This window comes from Equus quagga, chromosome 6, assembly GCF_021613505.1.
Source record: "Equus quagga isolate Etosha38 chromosome 6, UCLA_HA_Equagga_1.0, whole genome shotgun sequence".
Taxonomy (NCBI): Eukaryota; Metazoa; Chordata; class Mammalia; order Perissodactyla; family Equidae; genus Equus; species Equus quagga.
Genome location: NC_060272.1, coordinates 119278949 through 119299012, shown reverse-complemented (window position 1 = coordinate 119299012; position 20064 = coordinate 119278949). Strand labels below are relative to the sequence as shown.

The 20064-nt window shown below is 40.0% G+C and overlaps 2 protein-coding genes and 1 non-coding gene across 7 annotated transcripts in view; 2 read left to right on the top strand and 1 right to left on the bottom strand.

The window, feature by feature from the left end:
• Positions 1 to 16361, top strand: part of HAUS6 (HAUS augmin like complex subunit 6) — a 40022-nt gene extending 23661 nt beyond the window's left edge. For 4 of the 5 annotated variants that reach the window (XM_046664625.1, XM_046664627.1, XM_046664628.1 and 1 more), the window contains exons 12-17: positions 213 to 294; positions 5396 to 5462; positions 5766 to 5951; positions 7911 to 8046; positions 10550 to 11593; positions 12852 to 16361. In XM_046664625.1, coding sequence (XP_046520581.1) covers positions 213 to 294; positions 5396 to 5462; positions 5766 to 5951; positions 7911 to 8046; positions 10550 to 11593; positions 12852 to 12913 — 1577 coding nt within the window. In that variant the 3' untranslated portion in view covers positions 12914 to 16361. The remainder of the gene's footprint in view (positions 1 to 212; positions 295 to 5395; positions 5463 to 5765; positions 5952 to 7910; positions 8047 to 10549; positions 11594 to 12851) is intronic. The other variant, XR_006889091.1, reaches the window with a different exon arrangement.
• LOC124241434 (small Cajal body-specific RNA 8) lies at positions 5183 to 5313 on the top strand. The gene has a single exon (XR_006889212.1). It is a non-coding gene; the product is annotated as a small Cajal body-specific RNA 8 (non-coding RNA).
• Positions 16362 to 18044: 1683 nt separating the features above from the next.
• On the bottom strand, positions 18045 to 19707 carry RRAGA (Ras related GTP binding A). Its single transcript, XM_046664424.1, has one exon. It carries the CDS (start codon positions 19426 to 19428, stop codon positions 18487 to 18489), a length of 942 nt encoding a protein of 313 aa, XP_046520380.1. The 5' UTR covers positions 19429 to 19707; the 3' UTR covers positions 18045 to 18486.
• Between the last annotated feature and the right edge of the window lie 357 nt (positions 19708 to 20064).

Sequence of the window (20064 nt, the reverse complement as noted above, 5' to 3'; positions counted from 1 at the left end):
GCTGCCGAAGTGGAACGTGTGCACTTAACCACTGTGCCACCAGGCCGGCCCCTATGCTTAACCTTTGAATAATTGTATTTTCCTATTGGCATTCATATTATTCTGATTTTCCTCTGTTTTCTGTTTAGAAGTTGTAGAATTTCAAGAGATCCCTGAATGTTATAGAATGTATAAACATAATTAAAGAGTATTTAATTTTTATATTCCTTTAGATACACCTAAGCAACATAAGCAAGAAAATGATTGCAGAAGAGCCAGTGATATGCTAGGAACTGTATGTGATCTACCCAACAGGTAAAACAAATTTAATTTTCATATTGACTTTTTTCCCTTCGTTAATTTAGTCCCATCTCTAGCCAGTTTCCGAGCTTCTCTGGTATGGGATAGTCCATAATTTTCTTCTGTTTTACAGAAGACTATTTTTTCACTGTGGATCCACGTTTTCAGGAAAGATTCACCATTTCTGATGCATGGGCGTTTTTCCCCTCTGTTCTTTATCTAAATGTTGGGATTCATGGCGGTTATCTAATTCAGGAAAAAACATATATGGAAATTATCTAATGCAAGTTTGGGAATTTTTGCCTTTTTGTGTCTGTGAGCTTCTTTGAAACCTTTTATGGCTAACTAAATCTAGGAGTTTAGGAGCCTTTGGGACCATCTAGTCTGGTAGTTTTCAGACTGCATTCTGCTGCACCCTCTGGTGCTGTGGAGGAATCTAATTTAGCTTGTGGCTTGTCCAACCCTTTCCCACCTCAGCCTGAGCGGCTAGCTCTTTTATCTGTGTTATATGTTGGGGTTTTTATATGCCATTTGATTAAAAAAAAGTTCCATGCTTTAAAAAAACCCCCAAAAACTGGAAGACTTGATTCAATGTAATCCCAGAATTTAACATATGAAAAAACCAAACCTCAGTTTATTGTAACTTTCTTCAGGAGTGTTCGTGTTTTCTTTATTGCCTGTTTTCTTTATTATGCCATTTTGGCTCTTAAAATAGATGCCAGATTATATAGGCAAAAATCTCTAGATGTATGTAATCCACTTGGGGAATATATTTATTCTTTATTGAAATTGTTATTAAGTAGAAATCAAACAGACATACTGAACAGATTGCTTTATTGTTTCGTTTTTTCTGATTACACTTTGACCTAAATAGGGGTTTCTCAGTCCAACTTCCCCATGTAACTGAGGCACAGATATGGAAACAAAATACTTAGGACAATTCTGCATTTTAAATGAATTGACGCACTCTTCGTTCTATACACTCTTAATAAGTTATGTTAAAACACCATACCAAGAGTCAAAACTTCTCTGTGAAACTGAGCTATTGACAGCTTCCTCTGCGGTAATGTTCTGGTTCGCAGGAGGTCAGGACTACTTTTGTAGGAATTATATTTTTATTCTTAGATCTGGATGTGATGTTGATTTTCTGAGTACTTAGAGGAAAATAATGAAGTCTTTTGTGAATACCTGGTGTTGAAGAGATAGTAAAGTTGTTGGTCCTGCCCATTTTACTCATCGCAGTTGTTCTTAAAGCTAGAGGGGGATAGCTGGTGCTTCCCAGTATCAATTCTGCTTTTGGTTTGTCTTCCCTTGAGAGAACAAATTAAATATTTTGATTAAGGGCTCTTGCTGGACTAAAGATTGATTAAGTCAGATTTTTTTTTTTCTTTTGAACTCCATTGACCCTCAAGATTCTTCTTTGAAGTAGAATTTTGTACCAAGATGTACTGTCAGAATTCTACAGGAGTCAGACTCTCAGCCCCTAAGAATTTAGTTCAAATAGAATTCCCTTAAAGGATACCATCAACAAAATGAGAAGACAAGCTAACAACCGGGAGAAGATATTTGCAAACCATATATCAGATATGGGGTTAATATGCAAAATATACAGAGAACTCATACATCTCAACAACAAAAAAAACCTAACAACTCAATTAAAAAATGGGCTAAAGGTTGGAATAGAGATTTCTCAAGATATGCAGATGGCCAGTAGGCACATGAAAAGATGTTCAACGTCATTAACTGCCAGGCAAATGCAAATCAAAACTACAATGAGATATCACCTCACTCCCATCAGAAGGGTTATAATTAACAAGACAGGAAACAATAAGTGTTGGAGAGGGTGTGGAGAGAAGGGAACCCTCATACACTGCTGGTAGGAGTGCAAACTGGTGCAGCCACTGTGGAAAGCAGTATGGAATTTCCTCAGAAAATTAAGAATAGATCTACCGTATGGTCCAGCTATCCCACTGCTGGGTATTTATCCAAAGAACTTGAAAACACAAATACATAAAGATACATACACCCCTGTGTTCATCACAGCATTATTCACAATAGCCAAGACATGGAAGCAACCTAGGTGCACATCAAGGGACAAATGGATAAAGAAGATGTAGTATATATACATAATGGAATACTACTTAGCCATAAGAAGTGATGAAATGTTGCCATTTGTGACAACATGGTTGGAGCTTGAGGGTATTATGCTAAGTCAAGTAAGTCAGAGGGAGAAAGTCAAATACAGTATGATCTCACTCATAAGTAGAAGAGAAAGACAACAACAAACAAACGCATAGCAACAGAGATTGGATTAGTGGTTACCAGAGGGGAAGTGGGGAAGGAGGAGGATGGAAGGGGTGATTAGGCACATGTGTGTGGTGATGGATTGTAATTAGTGTTTGGGTGGTGAACATGATGTAATCTACACAGAATTCAAGATACATTATGATGTACACCTGAAATTTAAATAATGTTATAAACCAATGTTACCACAATAAAAAAAAGTTCTCAAAATAGGAAAAAGAACTTATAGTAAATATATTTTGATTTCCACATTTATCTTCAAGCTCCTGGATCTTTTAATTATCTTCTGGGATACTTTATTTATTTATTTATTTTTGAGGAAGATTAGCCATGAGCTAACATTTGCTGCCAATCCTCCTCTTTTTGCTGAGGACGACTGGCCCTGAGCTAACATCCCTGCCCATCTTCCTCTACTTTATATGTGTGACACCTGCCACAGCATGGCTTGGTAAGTGGTGTGTAGGTCCATGCTCGGGATCCAAACTGGTGAACTCTGGGCTGCCAAAGCGGAACGTGTGAACTTAACTGCTATGCCACTGGGCCAACCCCTTCTGATACTTTAACTATAGATTTGGGATATTGAGGGGCGGTAGGGAAAGGCTTTTGGTGACAAGGGATAAATGCTTAATAGCGTATGAAAGATTATTACTGCTTGATAGCAGAACAGAAGACAGGTGAAGAGTTGAGTTACTGGGATGTGGAAGTAAACTTGTTGCTGAGAATTCTTTACTGTGAAAAGTATTTATTAATAAAATATTTTATTAGTAATGTGTAACATGGGTAGACTTTTTAGACTTCTGGTTTTCCCCCAGTTTTTTTCCTCTATCAAAAGTATGTTGCTTTTTTTTTATTTTGGAAGTACTGTTTTCTTAGGATAAATTCCCACAATGAGATCAACACCCTTTCTTTTTTTAAGATTTTATTTTTGCTTTTTCTCCCCAGAGCCCCCCGGTACATAGTTGTGTATTTTTAGTTGTGGGTCCTTCTAGTGGCATGTAGGATGCCACCTCAGCATGGCTCGATGAGCAGTGCCATGTCCGCGCCCAGGATTCAAACTGGTGAAACCCCGCCGAAGCAAAGCGTGTGAACTTAACCACTCGGCCACAGGTCCGGCCCCCAACACCCTTTCTTTTTATCTATTCCGGTGCTAGGATTTCATGGGCCTAAGTTTTGGCATGGCAAGTGGATTGAGAGGACTGAGTCAGGGCTGCTTTAAAGTTGTCTTGGGTTGAGATCCTAGCAGGGCTAATAGCATGTTGCCAATTCAGAAATGAGAAAGAGAAAGATATAGAACGTTTCCATTTTTCCTTACTATGAGGCTCTGCAAGAATGATTCAAATAGAAAAATTTGGTGGTATCTATAGAACCTCATCCTTCAGTGACGTTCACTCATTGATTGTCAATCAGTTACAAATAGATATTGCACTACCAACACACTACTGTGTTAGCCTTTAGGAAGACATAATCTTTGTTTTCAACGAGCTCACCGTCTAGTGGCATCAGTCCACTGATTGCTGGCCCTGCTTCAGAGGAATTTTGGAGTTTTTTTTTTTTTTGAGGAAGGTTAGCTCTGAACTAACATCTGCTGCTGGTCTTCCTCAGCAAAGAGGAACATCCATGCCCATCTTCTTCTGTTTTATATGTGGGACGCCTGCCACAGCATGGCTCGACAAGCAGTGTGTAGGTTCACACCTGGGATCCAAATCAGTGAACCCCAGGCCACTGAAGTGGAGTGTGCGAACTTAACCGCTGCATCTCTGGGCCGGCCCCACTTTTTGATCATTTTAGCCTTAAGTTTTTGGAAAAATTAAGATAAAAGTGTAGTAGATGATTAATTTTTTTCTTTTGATATCTAGATTATATCCTGTCGAGGCAAAGTTGAAGCTTGAGCAATTTCAGTGAATTTCGAGTTATGTTTGGAAGGTAGATGAATGATTCCAAGAAGGGCATCTTTGAAAAAGCGTATTTACTATTATATAAAATATTTGCAGAGCTGTTACTTTTGTACTTCTGGCTATGAACAGAAGGCAAGGCACCCACGGTGCTTGATGTTGAAAGTGGTCTCTGGTAATCTTGCCTTTCATGTTACCTAGAGTGGGAAAGCTTCTGGCTAGTGCGCACCCCCAATCTATATTTGAATTTGAAAGCTCTTTCAAGACGAATCTAAAGTTATTACTGTTTTGAAGGCTTTAAAAATTTCGTAACTTATTTTGTAATTATAATGAAAAGATGCGTAAAGTTTTTATGTTGTCCAAAGGGGCAAGAGAATCTAAGAGGTTAAGAAATACTATGTGTAGAACGCAGCAAACTGAAACAGTAACCTTATGACATTATTGTAATTGTAACGTATTTACTTTAGAGCAAAATTCAGCATAAGAGAAACTGATTTTGGAGATGAAATAGCAAAAGAATCTTAAAGGAAAATCTCTGCTACACGGAAATTCTGTGATCTGAAGCCAGGACATTGTAATAATGTGATTCTGGTTAATTGAACTTTTTAGCCTGTACTCAGTTTTTGAGTGTTCATCAAGTCATTTGACTCTTGTAAAAAATGCTGTCAACTTAAAATTTATATCGGATAAGGAAAATGTGCTTAATTTGGGAGGCTGATACACAAATTGGGCTGAAGTACTGCTCTGATTGTCACCATACCTCCCTAGAATAAACTGCCTTTTGATGACCGGGACGAATTGAGTGAAATCGTAACGGACAGATACGGGGCAGACAGTTTCTTTAGATGATTCCGATCCATCAGGTGAATGGAACTTTTTCCTGTGTATAACTTGGATTTGTTATATTTTTTTCCTTTTAGCCCTGCTTCCTTCCTTGTGCAGCCAGTTTCATCATCAGATAGGAACAGTGTTGACCTACTTGAAAAGGTACATTTTAAAAACAATTTTTAGTTAATTCTGACCATATGCACTTATGATAAAATATTTATTTTTGTTGATATCCCAGTTTAATTTCTATTTTCATATTTCCCAATATTTGCACATTATGCACCATTTCTGTTTACACGTTTTCTATTGCTTTTAAGTAGGAATATTGGAATTATTTGTGTCCTTGAACGTGTAATTTCACAATAGTGTTAACAACCTTTTATAGGTTTCTAACTCAAGAATCTCTAATGAAGATCAGGCATGATTATTAAGGTTTTAACATTACTTGTATGTCTTTCTCAGGATATGAAGATGAGAACGCCTAGAAAGAAAAATGAAACAATTTCTAACAAAATACCAGAATTTGAAGTTGAAGAGTCACCATCATCAAGTATTGCAAAGAATATAGAGAGTAGTACATGTGGAGGGTCTCTGCCAGCTAAAAAAAGTGATCCATTCCAGAAAGAGCAAGATTATCTGGCAGAAGAGGTTAGAAAAAGACTGTAATAAGTATGCTGAAATATCTTTTATTTTCTTAGTTACTGGGATTATAAGTGAAGTTACAGTTAATTATTGATTAACCAGGGGTAATTGGGAAAGGGGGTCACACATAATAAAAATCATGGTTAGAGCAAAATTGGTCCTCCCACAAAGTAGAAATAGATTTAATGTAAAGTTACTTGGTTAAGATTACATCCATGGTTTAGAACCCATAAATTTACACCCAATGATTGTACTCTATTAAAATACTCTGTGAGTGCTCTCTGTTGCTTAGCTCGCTTCCTCTTTTTTGAATATTAGAACAGAGACTATGCAATATCATATTATCACCGAGTGAAGGTTTTGTCCTTCTGCTTTCTAAATATTTAAAAAGTGATCAAATGCATCATTGTTCATGATCTTGGTTTTCCGAACCAGCCCTGTACCTTAGTGCCATTCTCCTTTCACTGGCAGGTGACGACATGCTCCCGCTGCTGCCCCGTATTACAGAACTCGTTTTACACAAATTAAATGCTCAAGCCGTTCTCATAATTTTTGTTACGTTTCCCACAACATCCTTTAGCAGTTTGAATTTCGATACGCAGCCAGAAGATAGATCAGCTACTTTATATTCCTGAGAGACTGAAAGAAAAATTTGGTTTAGTGCATATTGATTCAGGTATTGGAGTTCCCTCCTTTCTCTCAATCCTGATCAAAGTAAATGAACATTGTTCAAATAAGAGAGCTGGGTGTCAGTCATTTTTCTTGTTTGTAACATGCGGAGGTTGGACCGGTTTCATGGTCTCTGAATACTTTTAAATTTCTAAAGTTCTCTTGTTTCTTTTTGTTGATTGATTGACTCTACACCAAAGAAAAGATGGGCAGTAAGTCTTTTTATTTTCCTTGATATGGAAGGAAAGGCACATTTTCTGGTTGAAAGAACTTATATTAGCGGTAGAATAGGATGGGATGGAAGAAGAGAGTCCTAAAATCTCCTAAAGCTCTGAAAATAAAATGAAGTTAATTTTCTTTAATAGTGTTTGTGACAAGGAATATTTTGTGTTTGAATTCTAAGAACCCCTCTTTTTTCGTGGGAGAGGGTTAATGGGGGTCAATTTGAGTATGGTTGGAGGAAGTTTATTTTTTAGGCATCTCGGGGCAGAGATTTTAATTTGCATGTTTTTTGTTTTCTGCTTTATTGAAATTTAGTTAATACAGAGTGTTATTTTCATATGGTATACTTTATTTTAGAATATATCCCTATGCCTTGTTAACTAATTGATATCTAATAATGAGGTTTCTGGTAAAGAAGTATGTTGTCAGAATGTATTCTCTTTGATAATAGACATGTTATTGTACAAATGGATTATAATTAAGAAGGATCCACTTGCTTTAAAACTAGTCATTTTAGCAGATAGAGTTGTGGCTCAAAGATGTGGCAGATAGCTGCTTAGGTCACTGTGTAGTCAGAACTACCTCTGAATCTTTCCAAGTATAAAGGCGATCTTTTCTCTCCTCTATGATGGGATCTCTAAGATAAGAAGGGAGGGAACAGTTTTGTGTTTGATTTCACCTTCTAGGATTGTGCCTAGATACAGTCGTGTGCTACATAATGATGTTTAGGTTGATGATGGACCGCATGTACAACGGTGGTCCCATAAGATTAGTACCATATAGCCTAGGTGTGTATTAGGCTATACCGTCTAGATTTGTGTAAATATGGACTATGATGTTGGCACAAGGACAAAATCATCTAAGGATGCATTTCTCAGAATGTGCACCTGTCATCTAACAATGCATGACTGTAGTCTGTATAGTGTCTGGGAGCTACATTGTTGAGCTTTTTTGTACCATCTGCTATGGGAGGACCTGCTGACTGTTAAGTGCTGATTGTTCTTATCAGGGCTTTTGCTGCATTCTACCAATGGGCCTGGTAATTTTTGCATTACTTTTTCTTTTCTGTTTTAGGTTGCGAGGGCAGTTGTATCTGGGTCACCACAGCCCTCTAGAGGAAAAGAATGGAAATTAGAGGAACAAATTGACTCCCTAGTTTCTAACCCATTCTTAACAAGGAACCAAATACCCCGAACTCCGGAAAACTTGAGTAAGTTAATAGTGCTTTCTAGCACTTATTTTCTTTCTTAGACATTACTGCTATTAGGACCATGGTCTGACACATCTAGAAACTCACTTTAAAACTCTTTTCTGTATCTTTCAGTTTAGTGGCAATAACTGTTTTGATGGAGGGACTTTTATTGAAGTTGAAGTGTGGGCACTCCCGCTTACATGGCAGTCTTTCAGCAGTGTTATTTTGCCTTGGTTCTCTACAATTTTGTTTTTGTTGTTTTTGCATTTTCCTAGAAAATACTTTAGTTGATCACTTTTTTTTTGGAAGATTTTGTTTTGACTTTTTATTTTTCCCCAAGACCCCCAGTACATAGTTGTACATTTTAGTTGTGGGTCCTTCCGGCTGTGTCGTGTGGGATGCAGCCTCAGCGTGGCCTGATGAGCGTTGCCATGTCCGCGCCCAGGATCCGAACCAGCGAAACTCTGGGATGCCGAAGTGGAGTGCATGAACCCAACGACTTGGCCACGGGGCTGGCCCCAGTTGATCACTTTTAAAAAATCTTCTGCCTCCACATCTGACTTGTGATCAACATTTATTGAGTATAGCGGCTATGTTCTCCCAGTCAACAACTGGCAGCATCAGCCAACAACGGTGTACAGAGATCTTTTTTACCCTTCCCAAGCTAGTCAGGCTGCCCAATACTTTTTTCTTATAACCTATAATTTATGTAGGCAAAGTTCTGATGCTGTCCTTATGTAGGCACATCCTCCATTCAGAGTTAAGTTGATTCACTTCAGGTTGAACCTAGGCACATCCTAGATTGGTGGTTGGCAAACTACAGCCTGGAAACCAAATCTGGCCCACTCAGTGTGTTTTTGTAAATAAAGTTGGATTGAACACAACGTTGCTCATTTGTTGACATGTTGTTTATGTCAGGCTACAGTGGCAGAGTTGAGTAGTTTCCACAGACCAGATGGCCTGCAAAGCTTAAAATATTACTATCTGTCCCCTTACAGAAAAAGTTTGCTGAACCCTGGACTGGATGGGCAAGAAAATATCTTTTTTTAATTTATTTTTTATTTTTTTTATTAATGTTATGATAGGTTACAACCTTGTGAGATTTCAGTTGTACATTATTGTTAGTCATGTTGTGGGTGCACCACTTCCCCCTTTGTGCCCTCCCCCCACCCCCCCTTTTCCCTGGTAACCACCAATCAGATCTCCTTGTCAATATGTTAACTTCCACCTATGAGTGGAGTCATATAGAGTTCGTCTTTCTCTGACTGGCTTATTTCGCTTAACATAATACCCTCGAGGTCCATCCACGTTGCTGCGAATGGGCCAATTTTGTCTTTTTTGATGGCTGAGTAGTATTCCATTGTGTATATATACCATATCTTCTTTATCCAATCATCAGTTTCTGGGCATGTAGGTTGGTTCCACGTCTTGGCTATTGTAAATAATGCTGCGATGAACATAGGGGCACAAGGGACTCTTGGGATTTCTGATTTCAGGTTCTTAGGATAGATACCCAGTAATGGGATGGCTGGGTCATAGGGTATTTCTATTTTTAACTTTTTGAGAAATCTCCATACTGTTTTCCATAGTGGCTGTACCAGTTTGCATTCCCATCAACAGTGTATGAGGGTTCCTTTTTCTCCACAACCTCTCCAACATTTGTCGCTCTTGGTTTTGGATGTTTTTGCCAATCTAACGGGTGTAAGGTGATATCTTAGTGTAGTTTTGATTTGCATTTCCCTGATGATTAGCGATGATGAACATCTTTTCATGTGTCTATTGGCCATATTTATATCTTCTTTTGAGAAATGTCTGTTCATGCCCTCTGCCCATTTTTTGATCGGGTTGTTTGTTTTTTTGTTGTTAAGCCGTGTGAGTTCTTTGTATATTATGGAGATTAACCCTTTGTCAGATAAGTGGCTTGTAAATATTTTTTCCCAATTAGTGAGCTGTTTTTTTGTTTCAATCCTGTTTTCCCTTGCTTTGAAGAAGCTCTTTAGTCTGATGAAGTCCCGTTTGTTTATTCTTTCTATTGTTTCCCTCAACTGAGGAGTTGTAGTGTCCGAAAAGATTCTTTTGAAACTGATGTCAAAGAGTGTACTGCCTATATTCTCTTCTAGAAGTCTTATTGTTTCAGGCCTAATCTTTAGGTCTTTGATCCATTTTGAGTTTATTTTGGTGTGTGGTGAAAAAGAATGGTCAATTTTCAATCTTTTGCCTGTGGCTGTCCAGTTTTCCCAGCACCACCATCTTTTTAATACATGTAGTTTGTGTGTGGTGTGTGAGAGTATCTGCACATTTCAGGAGCAGCTTTTGTTACTTGTGTGTGATCCGTTGGAGGGGAGGTTTTTGATCTTCTTGGGCTTTGGTATGTTGTGGAGCCTCCCTAGCCAACTGGCATATCTGTGGAACGTTCACTGAGTCAGTAGCTTTATCTTGAGCACTAGAAATGAAATGTTTAATTGCATGCTCTGTTTGGGAATATTAGTAAATTGTGTTTTTCCCCCCTTCATTTAATTAGTAAATGAAATTAGAAGCTCTTGGAGAAAAGCTGTTAAAATGGAAGAGAACGGAAGTACAGAACCAATTCAGATGGATCCTGAACATAGAGAAGCATTGCCAGAGTCCTCACCTGTGTTGCGTGATCAAAGAGAACTTAGCATGGCCAGTTTTCTCTCAGCAACCACTGTATCCAATTCCAGCCATTCTCATTTGCCGGAAGAGAAGGTTGTTTCAGATTCCCTCAAGTGTGTGCCTCAGAAACACAAGGTGACCAGTCACGTAGGTGAACCGACAACACAAAATCAGTCAGATTTGTTAAATAAGAAAATAATTTGCAAGCAAGATTTGGAGTGTACAGCTTTACAGAACAAGCTTTTAGAAACTAGCCAAATAGAGACATTCTGCCCTGCTGTAGGCAGCAGGGAGGGGATAGGTAGCAGTGAAGAGGAGGGTGTTGAAATGCTGCAGCACCCACAAGCTGCTTACAAACGACCTTCCCTGCATAAAAGTATGTTATGGGACTCTTTTCAGATAGCAAGCGGAATTAGTCCCAGGAGTTTTAAGGATATTGATTTTGGCATATTACATGAAACTCTTCCAGAAGAAGTTGGTCACTTAAGTCTTAATAGTTCTAGTAGTACAGAGGCCAATTTTAAACTGGAACCAAATAGTCCTCTGCAAGGCGGCGTTTTTCCAGGTGTTGTGGAAGAAAGACTGGCTACTCCAGAATCAGACTTCCGTTTACAAGCTATTTGCAGTAGATATGAGGCCCTGAAAAAATCTCTGTCCAAGAATAGAGGAGAAATGTATCTCTCTAGTCCTGAACCACTTGAAAGACACAAACCAGAATTGGGCCCTACTCCCCAGAACACGCAGGCAGATGATATGCTTGACTTTTTGGGCACTCGTGATTTGTACATTGACTATACAAAACCATGTTCACGCATGTCCCTTGGTGAAAGAAAACGGTCTCTTTCACCACTAATTAAGTTTTCTCCAGTGGAACAAAGATTGAGGACCACAATACCATGTAGTCTTGGAGAACTTCTACCTAATTTAAAAGGTAAGATTTAACTAGACCTATGCATGTTGCCCTGTTGAAGTTTTCGCTCAACTTCCTGTAAAAATAGTATGCGATGAATGCTACATGATCTTTATCATTAATGTGACAAAATATGTTCCTTATTCCTTCAGCTAGAATGAGAGGAGTGAACCCATCACTTTTATGGGTAATTAGAGACTCTCTAGTGATGCGTATATAGTTTATAATTGGTTTGGGACAGGGGTGGAAAACAAAATCAAAAACCTGAAACCTGTGGCTTTTGTAGTACAAGCTACTGAAAGTAAATCTTGTCGCAGTCTTCTTGGCTAGAGGAAGATGGTTCTAAAAAAAGTTGAGAAACACTATGTTAAATATCATTCCTGTAATAATATAATATCTGTGTTTTGCTTTGAAGTCAATTTGGTTGGTGGGGTGACAAAACAAGGTAGGTTGGTGTATGAGTTTCCTAGGGCCGTTGTAACAAAGTACCATGAACTAGGCAGCTTAAAACAACAGAAATGTATTGTCTCTGGAGGCTAGAATCCAGAATCAAAGTGTTGGCAGGGCCATGTTCCCTCTGAAGCCACCAGAGGAAGATCCTTCTTGCCTCTTCTAGCTTCTGGTAGCCCCGGGTGTTCTTGGCTTATGGCAGCCTAACTCTAATTTCTGCTTCCACATTCAATATATGACATTCTCCCCTCTGTGTCTGTTTACCTCCTTATAAGGACCCTAGTCATATAGATTAGGGGCCCACTCCACTCCAGAGTGACCTCATCTTAACTGATTATATCTGCAGTGACCCTGTTTCCAAATAAGACCACATTCTGAGGTGGTGAGGTTAGAACTCCAACATATCTTTTAGCGAGGACACAGTTCAACCCATAACAGTTAGTATTAATTATTGAAGCTGGATGATGGATACATTGGGTTAATCATACTTCTCTTCACTTTTATGTATGTTTGAAAATTTTCATCATAAAGAAAAACTCCTCTTAAAGCATGTTAGAACAGATAGAGATCTGGTGATACAGATTCATTATATATCTCTGATTTGCTCGTGATAGTTCAACACTGGTGTATTGAAAAGTATTCAGAGGGATGTATTGATATTCCCTGGAGAAAAGGTACCTCAGAATAATGGTAATTTTATCATAGTTCAGTATTTGCATGTGAACTTTTTACTTAAAAAGACTGAAATTTGCTACTACTTGGAGTCCTTTTTAATTTTACTCTTAGTAATGTTTGCTTATCCTTTCCTCTTTTTTAATGATTTTTTCAGAAGAAGAAATCTCGACCAAGAGTCTTGATGCAAAAGAGTCTCCGTCTGGCTTGAAAAGATGAAACAGTAGTCCAGTTAATTTAACTATGATGCACTTAAGTTGAAGCAGTGTCACAGGATAAAAACAGATTTATAATTTAAATACACATCGGAAGTGTAACGCATTTTCAAGGTCTAAAAAATCCTAAATAATGTCTTTTAACCGTGTCTAATGTTTTTAGGTAAGGAGTGTATGTTTGGATTTTCTCTGGGGTTGAAATGTGAAACATTTAGAAAGCAGACATTGGGTTATGTGAAGCCATTTTGATTTCTTGACTAATCTTGTAAGCGTTAGGTAAATGGCAAAGTAGTAGTTTAACTAATTGTTATAATTTCAGTTAATTAAGGATGAGTAGTTTTTGATGTACATTTATTAAGTGGTTAACATAATAGTCATTGAATATACTGATTTTTCATTTTAGGGAAATATATAACTTTTATTGTTTCTTTATGGAACATTCTGGTACTAATGAAGAAAAGAAAAATAGTGCCTTGGGATGTGTAGTCAAAGTGACAAAGTTTAAGTTTAGGAAAGCTGTAAACAGCTTTAGTGATTATTCAAGTAGGTTGGTACTGAAAGATGATGTTTGATGGAATAAAGTGCATGTGGTAAGTGAAGACTGGGGCAGAATGAATTTAGAATAAAGGAAAAAGGTGGAGGAGAATGACTAGACAATTTTAAGAAACACTGTCAAACTATAAATCCATTCAGTGGATGGTATAGCAGATTTATATTTAGTCTAATTTAGACTTTGAGAATTTAATTTAACCCTAGTTTTATATTTTAAGAGAAAGAATGTAAATTAAAAAATTTGTTCATCTGTGTTTGTTGTTTTTTGGGGGGAGGGAGCACTGTTTTTGGGGAAAAGAACTAATTTTGATGGTATTACTTTCCTCCTCAAAACCCATCAGTTCCCCACTGCCTACAGAAGAGCCTCAAAATAACTTGAGAAAACTGAATTTGGGGTTAAATACTTGTTCAGTGTGACACAGATAAGTCACTGGTATTTTCCTTCCTTCAATATACCACAAGACCTCCTAGAAGGAACTAAAAGGCCAGGACATAGGCTATGGCTGCAGGAGTGTGCTTCCAATTGACCTCTGGACTCTGAGGGGGGTCGGAGGTGAGGCCTCTACAGTCTCCTGCCTCTGTCAGTCCTGCCCCCTGGCCAAGAGAAGGCCTTGTCACTAGCATCCAGGTGAATTCATGCCATTGCCCTCTGTGAGCCAGGAGGAATGAGCACGCACTGGAATGGGGATAGCACCTACAGCACCCCTCTCAATAGCCCCAACTCTTAACCGTCAAAACCATGTCCATTTGCCTAGAAACTGGCAAGGAGAGGAGAAAGCTTGAAGGGGGAGTTCTGAAAGTGCATAGGCTTAATAGTTCATATTTCTTCACTCATTTTGGTCTTACTTTCTCTAAGTTGTTTGTTTGATCCCAGTTTGAGGCCAGTCGTTTTGAGAAAAGACAGAAGAAAAGCACATATAACTACCTTATTTGCAGTAGACAAGAAAGAGAAAGAGAAAAGCTTCTTCTAAGGTGCTGTATTGTTTTACTAGTTCACACAATGTGGGGACCCTGTAGGTCTGCTGGGAAACTAGTGTTCAGTCTGCCTTAAGAAAACCCAGTATCTAAATCCAAAACTAACATGTTAGGGAGGTGGTAGGGCTCTCATATTAGCATCTTCAAAGAGCCAGGGCCATTCCTAGACACTTAATACGTATTGTTTCATTTAATTCTTATAACTGTAAGATAGTGGTTACTATACCTGTTTTACAGATGATACCAAAGCTAGAGAGCTTAAATGACTTGTCTGAGATGGGCTCGAGTCATCTGGTATACATCTTAAAAAATGTAGATTCTGTAAATCTAAGATGGGTATTAGGAATTTGCATTTTAAAGATGTTCCCCTTGTAATTCTTAGGCTCAATAAAAAGCTTGAGAACCACTGCTAGGAGATAGAGATTCTCCTTTAGCCTTGGGGTACCTTAAAGAAGCAGGTACACCGTTACATATATACGACTGCACTTTAGAGATCCTTAACTATCTGATAAGGAGGCTTAAGTTGACCAGTAAGTGTGAGAGGCCCTTAATTACCGAGAATCAAAATGTCTCTGGACATTATGGATTTACAAAAACCACATTGTTAAGTGAGTCATAGCTGTGATAGGTTGAGAGTTTTTGGCTGCCTTCCCTGTGTTTTGAATGTCAGTATCAACAAAAATATCTCAAAGCTATCACTTTCTCCTAAACCATTCTGATTATGACTTACTACTTTCAGCCTCTTCCCTATCCAATATCCCTGCATAGCTGCCTTTTGACCTTAAGGGACTGCATTGATCGGGTCACTTTGTTTAAAATTCCAGCAATGGTTCATTGCTAGTTCCAGAATAGAATTCAACTTTGAAGGCATTTTAGGTCCCATACATAGATTCCTCTTTTCTCCCACTATTTTCTCCCATTTTTTACTGAAATGCTTCACAATTCTGAAGCTGGAATACCTTACCTTCGCCTCCCAGCTTATCATGACTATAGCTGTCCTTGAGGGCTCAGAAAAAAATCTCACTTCCACCTTGAAGTCTTCATCTGTCCCCTCCATATTTATGGCCCTATCCCTTTTCTGAAATCTGTGGTTTATCTTCTTTTTTGTTCATTTTGTATTTTTCACTTATTGCTTTTATCACATTTTTTCGATGGTTGCATGTGATCTCTCCAGTTATACTGATTATATACATACAGACATAATATACCTACGTGTGGGGTGTGTGTGTCTACACTTACATATCCTCCAAGAGCCATGGATCATCTTCAGCAAACTGAACTATTGGAATTGTTTTTTTTTGCCTCCTATGTGGTGGAATTAAAGTAATGGTAAAGAGGACTACATTATTGTGGTAAACGTACTTTTCCTATTACATGCATAGCAAATTACACAGAATATACCGTGTTTTATTCACTTCATAAGATAAAGGTGTGTAAACTGACTTCTTTAACAACTTGAAACTTCAGATAATGCCAGAATGTCCTAATTATTTTAAATGTTTAACATGAAAAATGTTACCAAGTGGAATAAAGAATACTTGAGGTTAAAGAAAAACATTTAGAGGGAATTTAACTGAAAATGAAAATACAAGTGTTTTGAAACTGTTCTTTACCATGTGTTTCTTAACCAGGATCTACGAAGTCAATTTTATCTAAAGGAAAAGCAGGAATTCCTGAGACCTGTATAAAAGGAAACCTATTTTTTTCCTGAGATACTTAAATTAAGAAAATATGTAGGACATTTTTCTCAATGCAAAGAAAATACTTGAAGTAAAATTCTCTTTCACCTTAAGTTGCAGGTACATAGTTGCTCTTTCTCATTTTGCACTGTGAATCTCAAGTCCACATTCTAAATGTAAAGTATTTTTGAGTCCTTTATATATTTGTAAATATGTTCATATTTTGAATAAACATTCAATAGTATATCACCTGGCTCTGGAGTTTCGTATGTAATATCAAAAAGAACCATAAAATCATCACATATAAAGATATATCAGTAACTTGATCAACAGAAATTTGAGAGGTTCAGTGATTCAGATAAGAGTATTTTGTTACTGCCGTTTTAATTACTAGATTTACTAAAGGTGGCATTTTAAAGATTTTATTTTTCCTTTTTCTCCCCAAAGCTCCCTGGTACATAGTTGTATATTTTTACTTGTGGGTCCTGCTAGCTGTGGCATGTGGGATGCCACCTCAGCAATGGCTTGATGAGCGGTGCCATGTCCGCACCCAGGATTCGAACCGGCAAAACCCTGGGCCTCCACAGTGGAGTGCACGAACTTAATCACTCGGCCATGGGGCCGGCCCCAAAATGTGGCATTTTAAAAAGTATATCTGTACCTTCTGTTTTTTCACCTGGAGTCTATGCTAACATTGCCAAAGGCCCTAATATGATGAGTTTAGTAACTTAGACCTGAATAGCTTCTTGCTCTTCATGGGTAAGGGCCCTGCCACCCACAGCTGCTGCCAAAGGGTTTAATAAATGCTATATAACTTTAGAAAGCCTTGGAAATTCTAAGGCCCTGTCACGTATATTTAATGTCTGCACACAGAGATATTTGTAAAACGGGAGATGAGAGGCATTGATCAGATCTCTCTTGGCTCTAAAATACCTAGATTTCCTTTAAAACAATCTATAAGACAGCTGCAACAGGACATTTTAGGTCTGTTTTGGTTTCACTATACCACGTTGCCAATCCTAATTGGGAACCTTAGAGTCCTTCCCCAAATGTAGGTAATCTAAGAATCTGATTCAATGTTAGCAATTTCCAGATCAATACACTGGGAAAGTGATCTTGCCCAAAGTGAGTGAAATACTATTCTTTGAGAAAAGTTTAACTTCCTGAGCTTCATTTTCTTCAAACTTGTAAAACTAGGGGAATTATATGAAGCAATAATGTACACCTAAAAAGCTAGGGTTTTTACGATGAACTGTTCTGTCGGGAGGAAGTAGTGAGTGTAATGGTTAGGGAGGGAGAGGCTCTATAATCATTGCCTAGGTGCAGCTGTGTGACCTTAATAAGGTCATACCGGTGTTCTATTAAAATAGACAAAAGTTATCTACCTCACAGGTTGTGAGGATTACATGAGAAAATGCACATCAACTACTTAGGGATACCTAGCATTTAGGAAGGGCTCGGCTATTTAGCTAGGCTTCGCATCCAGTAATTTGGAGGAGGCGGGGACGGGGGACGACACGCCACACGAACGGCTCCGTAGTTGGTATTGATAGCTGACACGGTACTGAGGATGTGCCAGGCACCTTTCTAAATGCTTTCCAATTGTTTTAATTGAATCCTGTAACAATCCTATGAAGTAGTGCTATTCTTAGCCACATCTTACAAATGAGGAAACAAGCACAGTGAAATTAAGTACCTTGTGCAGTTCACAGAGCTAGAAAGTGAAGGGACCAGAATACTAACTCAACCCAGGTGGTCTGGCTCCAGAGCCCGTAGTCTTAGCCACTCTGCTACAGCTGCCGGAAGCATCGCTAAGGCCATGGGGGCGAAGATCACCATCAAACTTAGCAGTTAAGGGATGCTTGTGGGCAACCAGAATCTTGAGATTTACAGATCAACCACCTTCAAATTATTTCAAATAAGACCATGTTTTAAATTGCTAACAGCAAATGTTTATTCATGATTGAAGCCAAGAAGAATTTATAAATGCATTTTAATACCTTGCTGATAAAATAGGAACATTCCATCTTTGCAATCTCGTCAGGAATACAGGAAGATATCGTAAAGGCTTTGACGTGTATATCTATTATAACCAGGTAATCAGAACACACACACACGCACACACACACCACCTACTTTAGTGTTACACCATAACAACTTTTCAGAAAGCCCATCTTGAAGCTCTACTGGATAGCTGAGTAAATAGCATCCAAGGTTTAAAGACAGGGGAGGAGGGGAGAAAGAGAGAAGTAAGCAGCACACATTTCAAAGCTCACTTTTAAGCACACGACATTATGAATATTAAAAAAAAAAAAAGATGCAGGAAAAAAACAGGCAACTCAGCATTTTCAGAAAGAGCATTTGGCAATATTCAACGCATGAGGAGGCTGTGCTTGGCGCCATCCACTCTCTCCAGCTTCTCAAAGTGTTTCCTGGCATTGCGAATGTTGATCAGAGTCGCCGCGGAAGGGATGGACGGATCCGACATGACAACCATCACGTACGTGTTGGACGTGAAGATGTCGATGAAGGCGGCGAAGTTGGAATTGCGGACCTCCATGCTCTGGAAAGACGCGGCCAACTTACTGCAGCTCAGCTTGAACTGCTTAATGATGTTGCTGATCTTCTCAAACCGGTGGACGTCACGCTGCTCCTTGCACTGGTAGTGGGAGATGACCAAGAAGGTGGCTCTCTCGAACAGCAGAACTTCGTCGGCCTCGATGATTTGGGCAAAATTCCTCAGATTCATCTCCAGCTGCTGCACGTTGGGAATCAGCTGGTAGACAATACTGGACCAGGCTTTGTAGAGCGTTTCATCCCAGATGGATGTTCGAAAACAGGCGCACTCCAGGGGGCGAGACAGACGCCGCAGGTCTTCCTCTCGCTCTTTAAAAATCAGGTCACGCTGGTCCTCCTGAACCAGATCCATTTTGTGCACCAGGCAGAAGATTTTGGCATCGGGGGAGTTCTGGAGGATGGCCTCCAGACACGACTGGTAATAATGCATGTCCTTTTCCAGTTCGCGGCTCTCCACATCGAACACGTAAATCAGGACCTCGACGTTACGGAAGATGTTGTCTCGCTGGCTGGTGAAGTAGTTTTCCATGAAGGTGTCCTGGCCGCCACAGTCCCACAGGTTCAGCACCAGGTTGCCGAGGAATCGGACGTGGGAGTGCTCCACATCAATGGTGGCGCCCAGGCGCCGGGTGTCGCGAGCGATGTAATTCGCAAAGATAATCGACCGCATGCTGGTCTTCCCCGACCCGCTCTTCCCCATCAGCAGCACCTTTTTCTTCATGGCTGTATTTGGCATCACCCGCCGGGGCCGCCGCCGACTGGGCCTCTGGGCGCGGCCTAACTGCAGGCGGAGGGAGCGAGGGAGGAGCCGGGGCTGGCGGGGCTCCGCAGGCCGGGCTGCGCGGCTGGACGAGCGGGGAAGCCGAAAGCGTGAGCTCGGGGCTGGCGAGGCCGCGGCGGGGTGAGCCGGTGCTCCGAGGAGAGCGCCCTGGGGCGGACGGCTGCAACCGCTTCGGAGAGACGCTCGCCTTCCGGAGCCGAGAGTCTCGGCGTCCCCCCTGCCACCCACTTCCGGCGGCGATCTCGCGAGAACCCCCGCGCTCGGCCGTCCCGGCGCTCCGAGCTTTGATAAACAGCGCTTTTAATGAAACCCACCAGGGTCGACCGGAAACCTGAAATAGAAGGGGAGCCCGGGACTCTGGTGTTCTGTTCTCGTCTTTAAACTGGGCCTATGGGTGCCAGGTGGACTTCTGTGGTCGGTTGGGAGAATGCTGCCACCTGGCGGCCAAAAACCCCCAACACGCCACAACTCGCTTTAAGAGCGCGGCGTGCCCGGGTGGGTGGTTCTAGGCCGGGCAGCAGGCGGGCGAAGCGAGGGAAGGCCTAACTTCTCAGCGCGTTTAGGCCTCCGCAGGTCCCCTGGGGCTGAGTA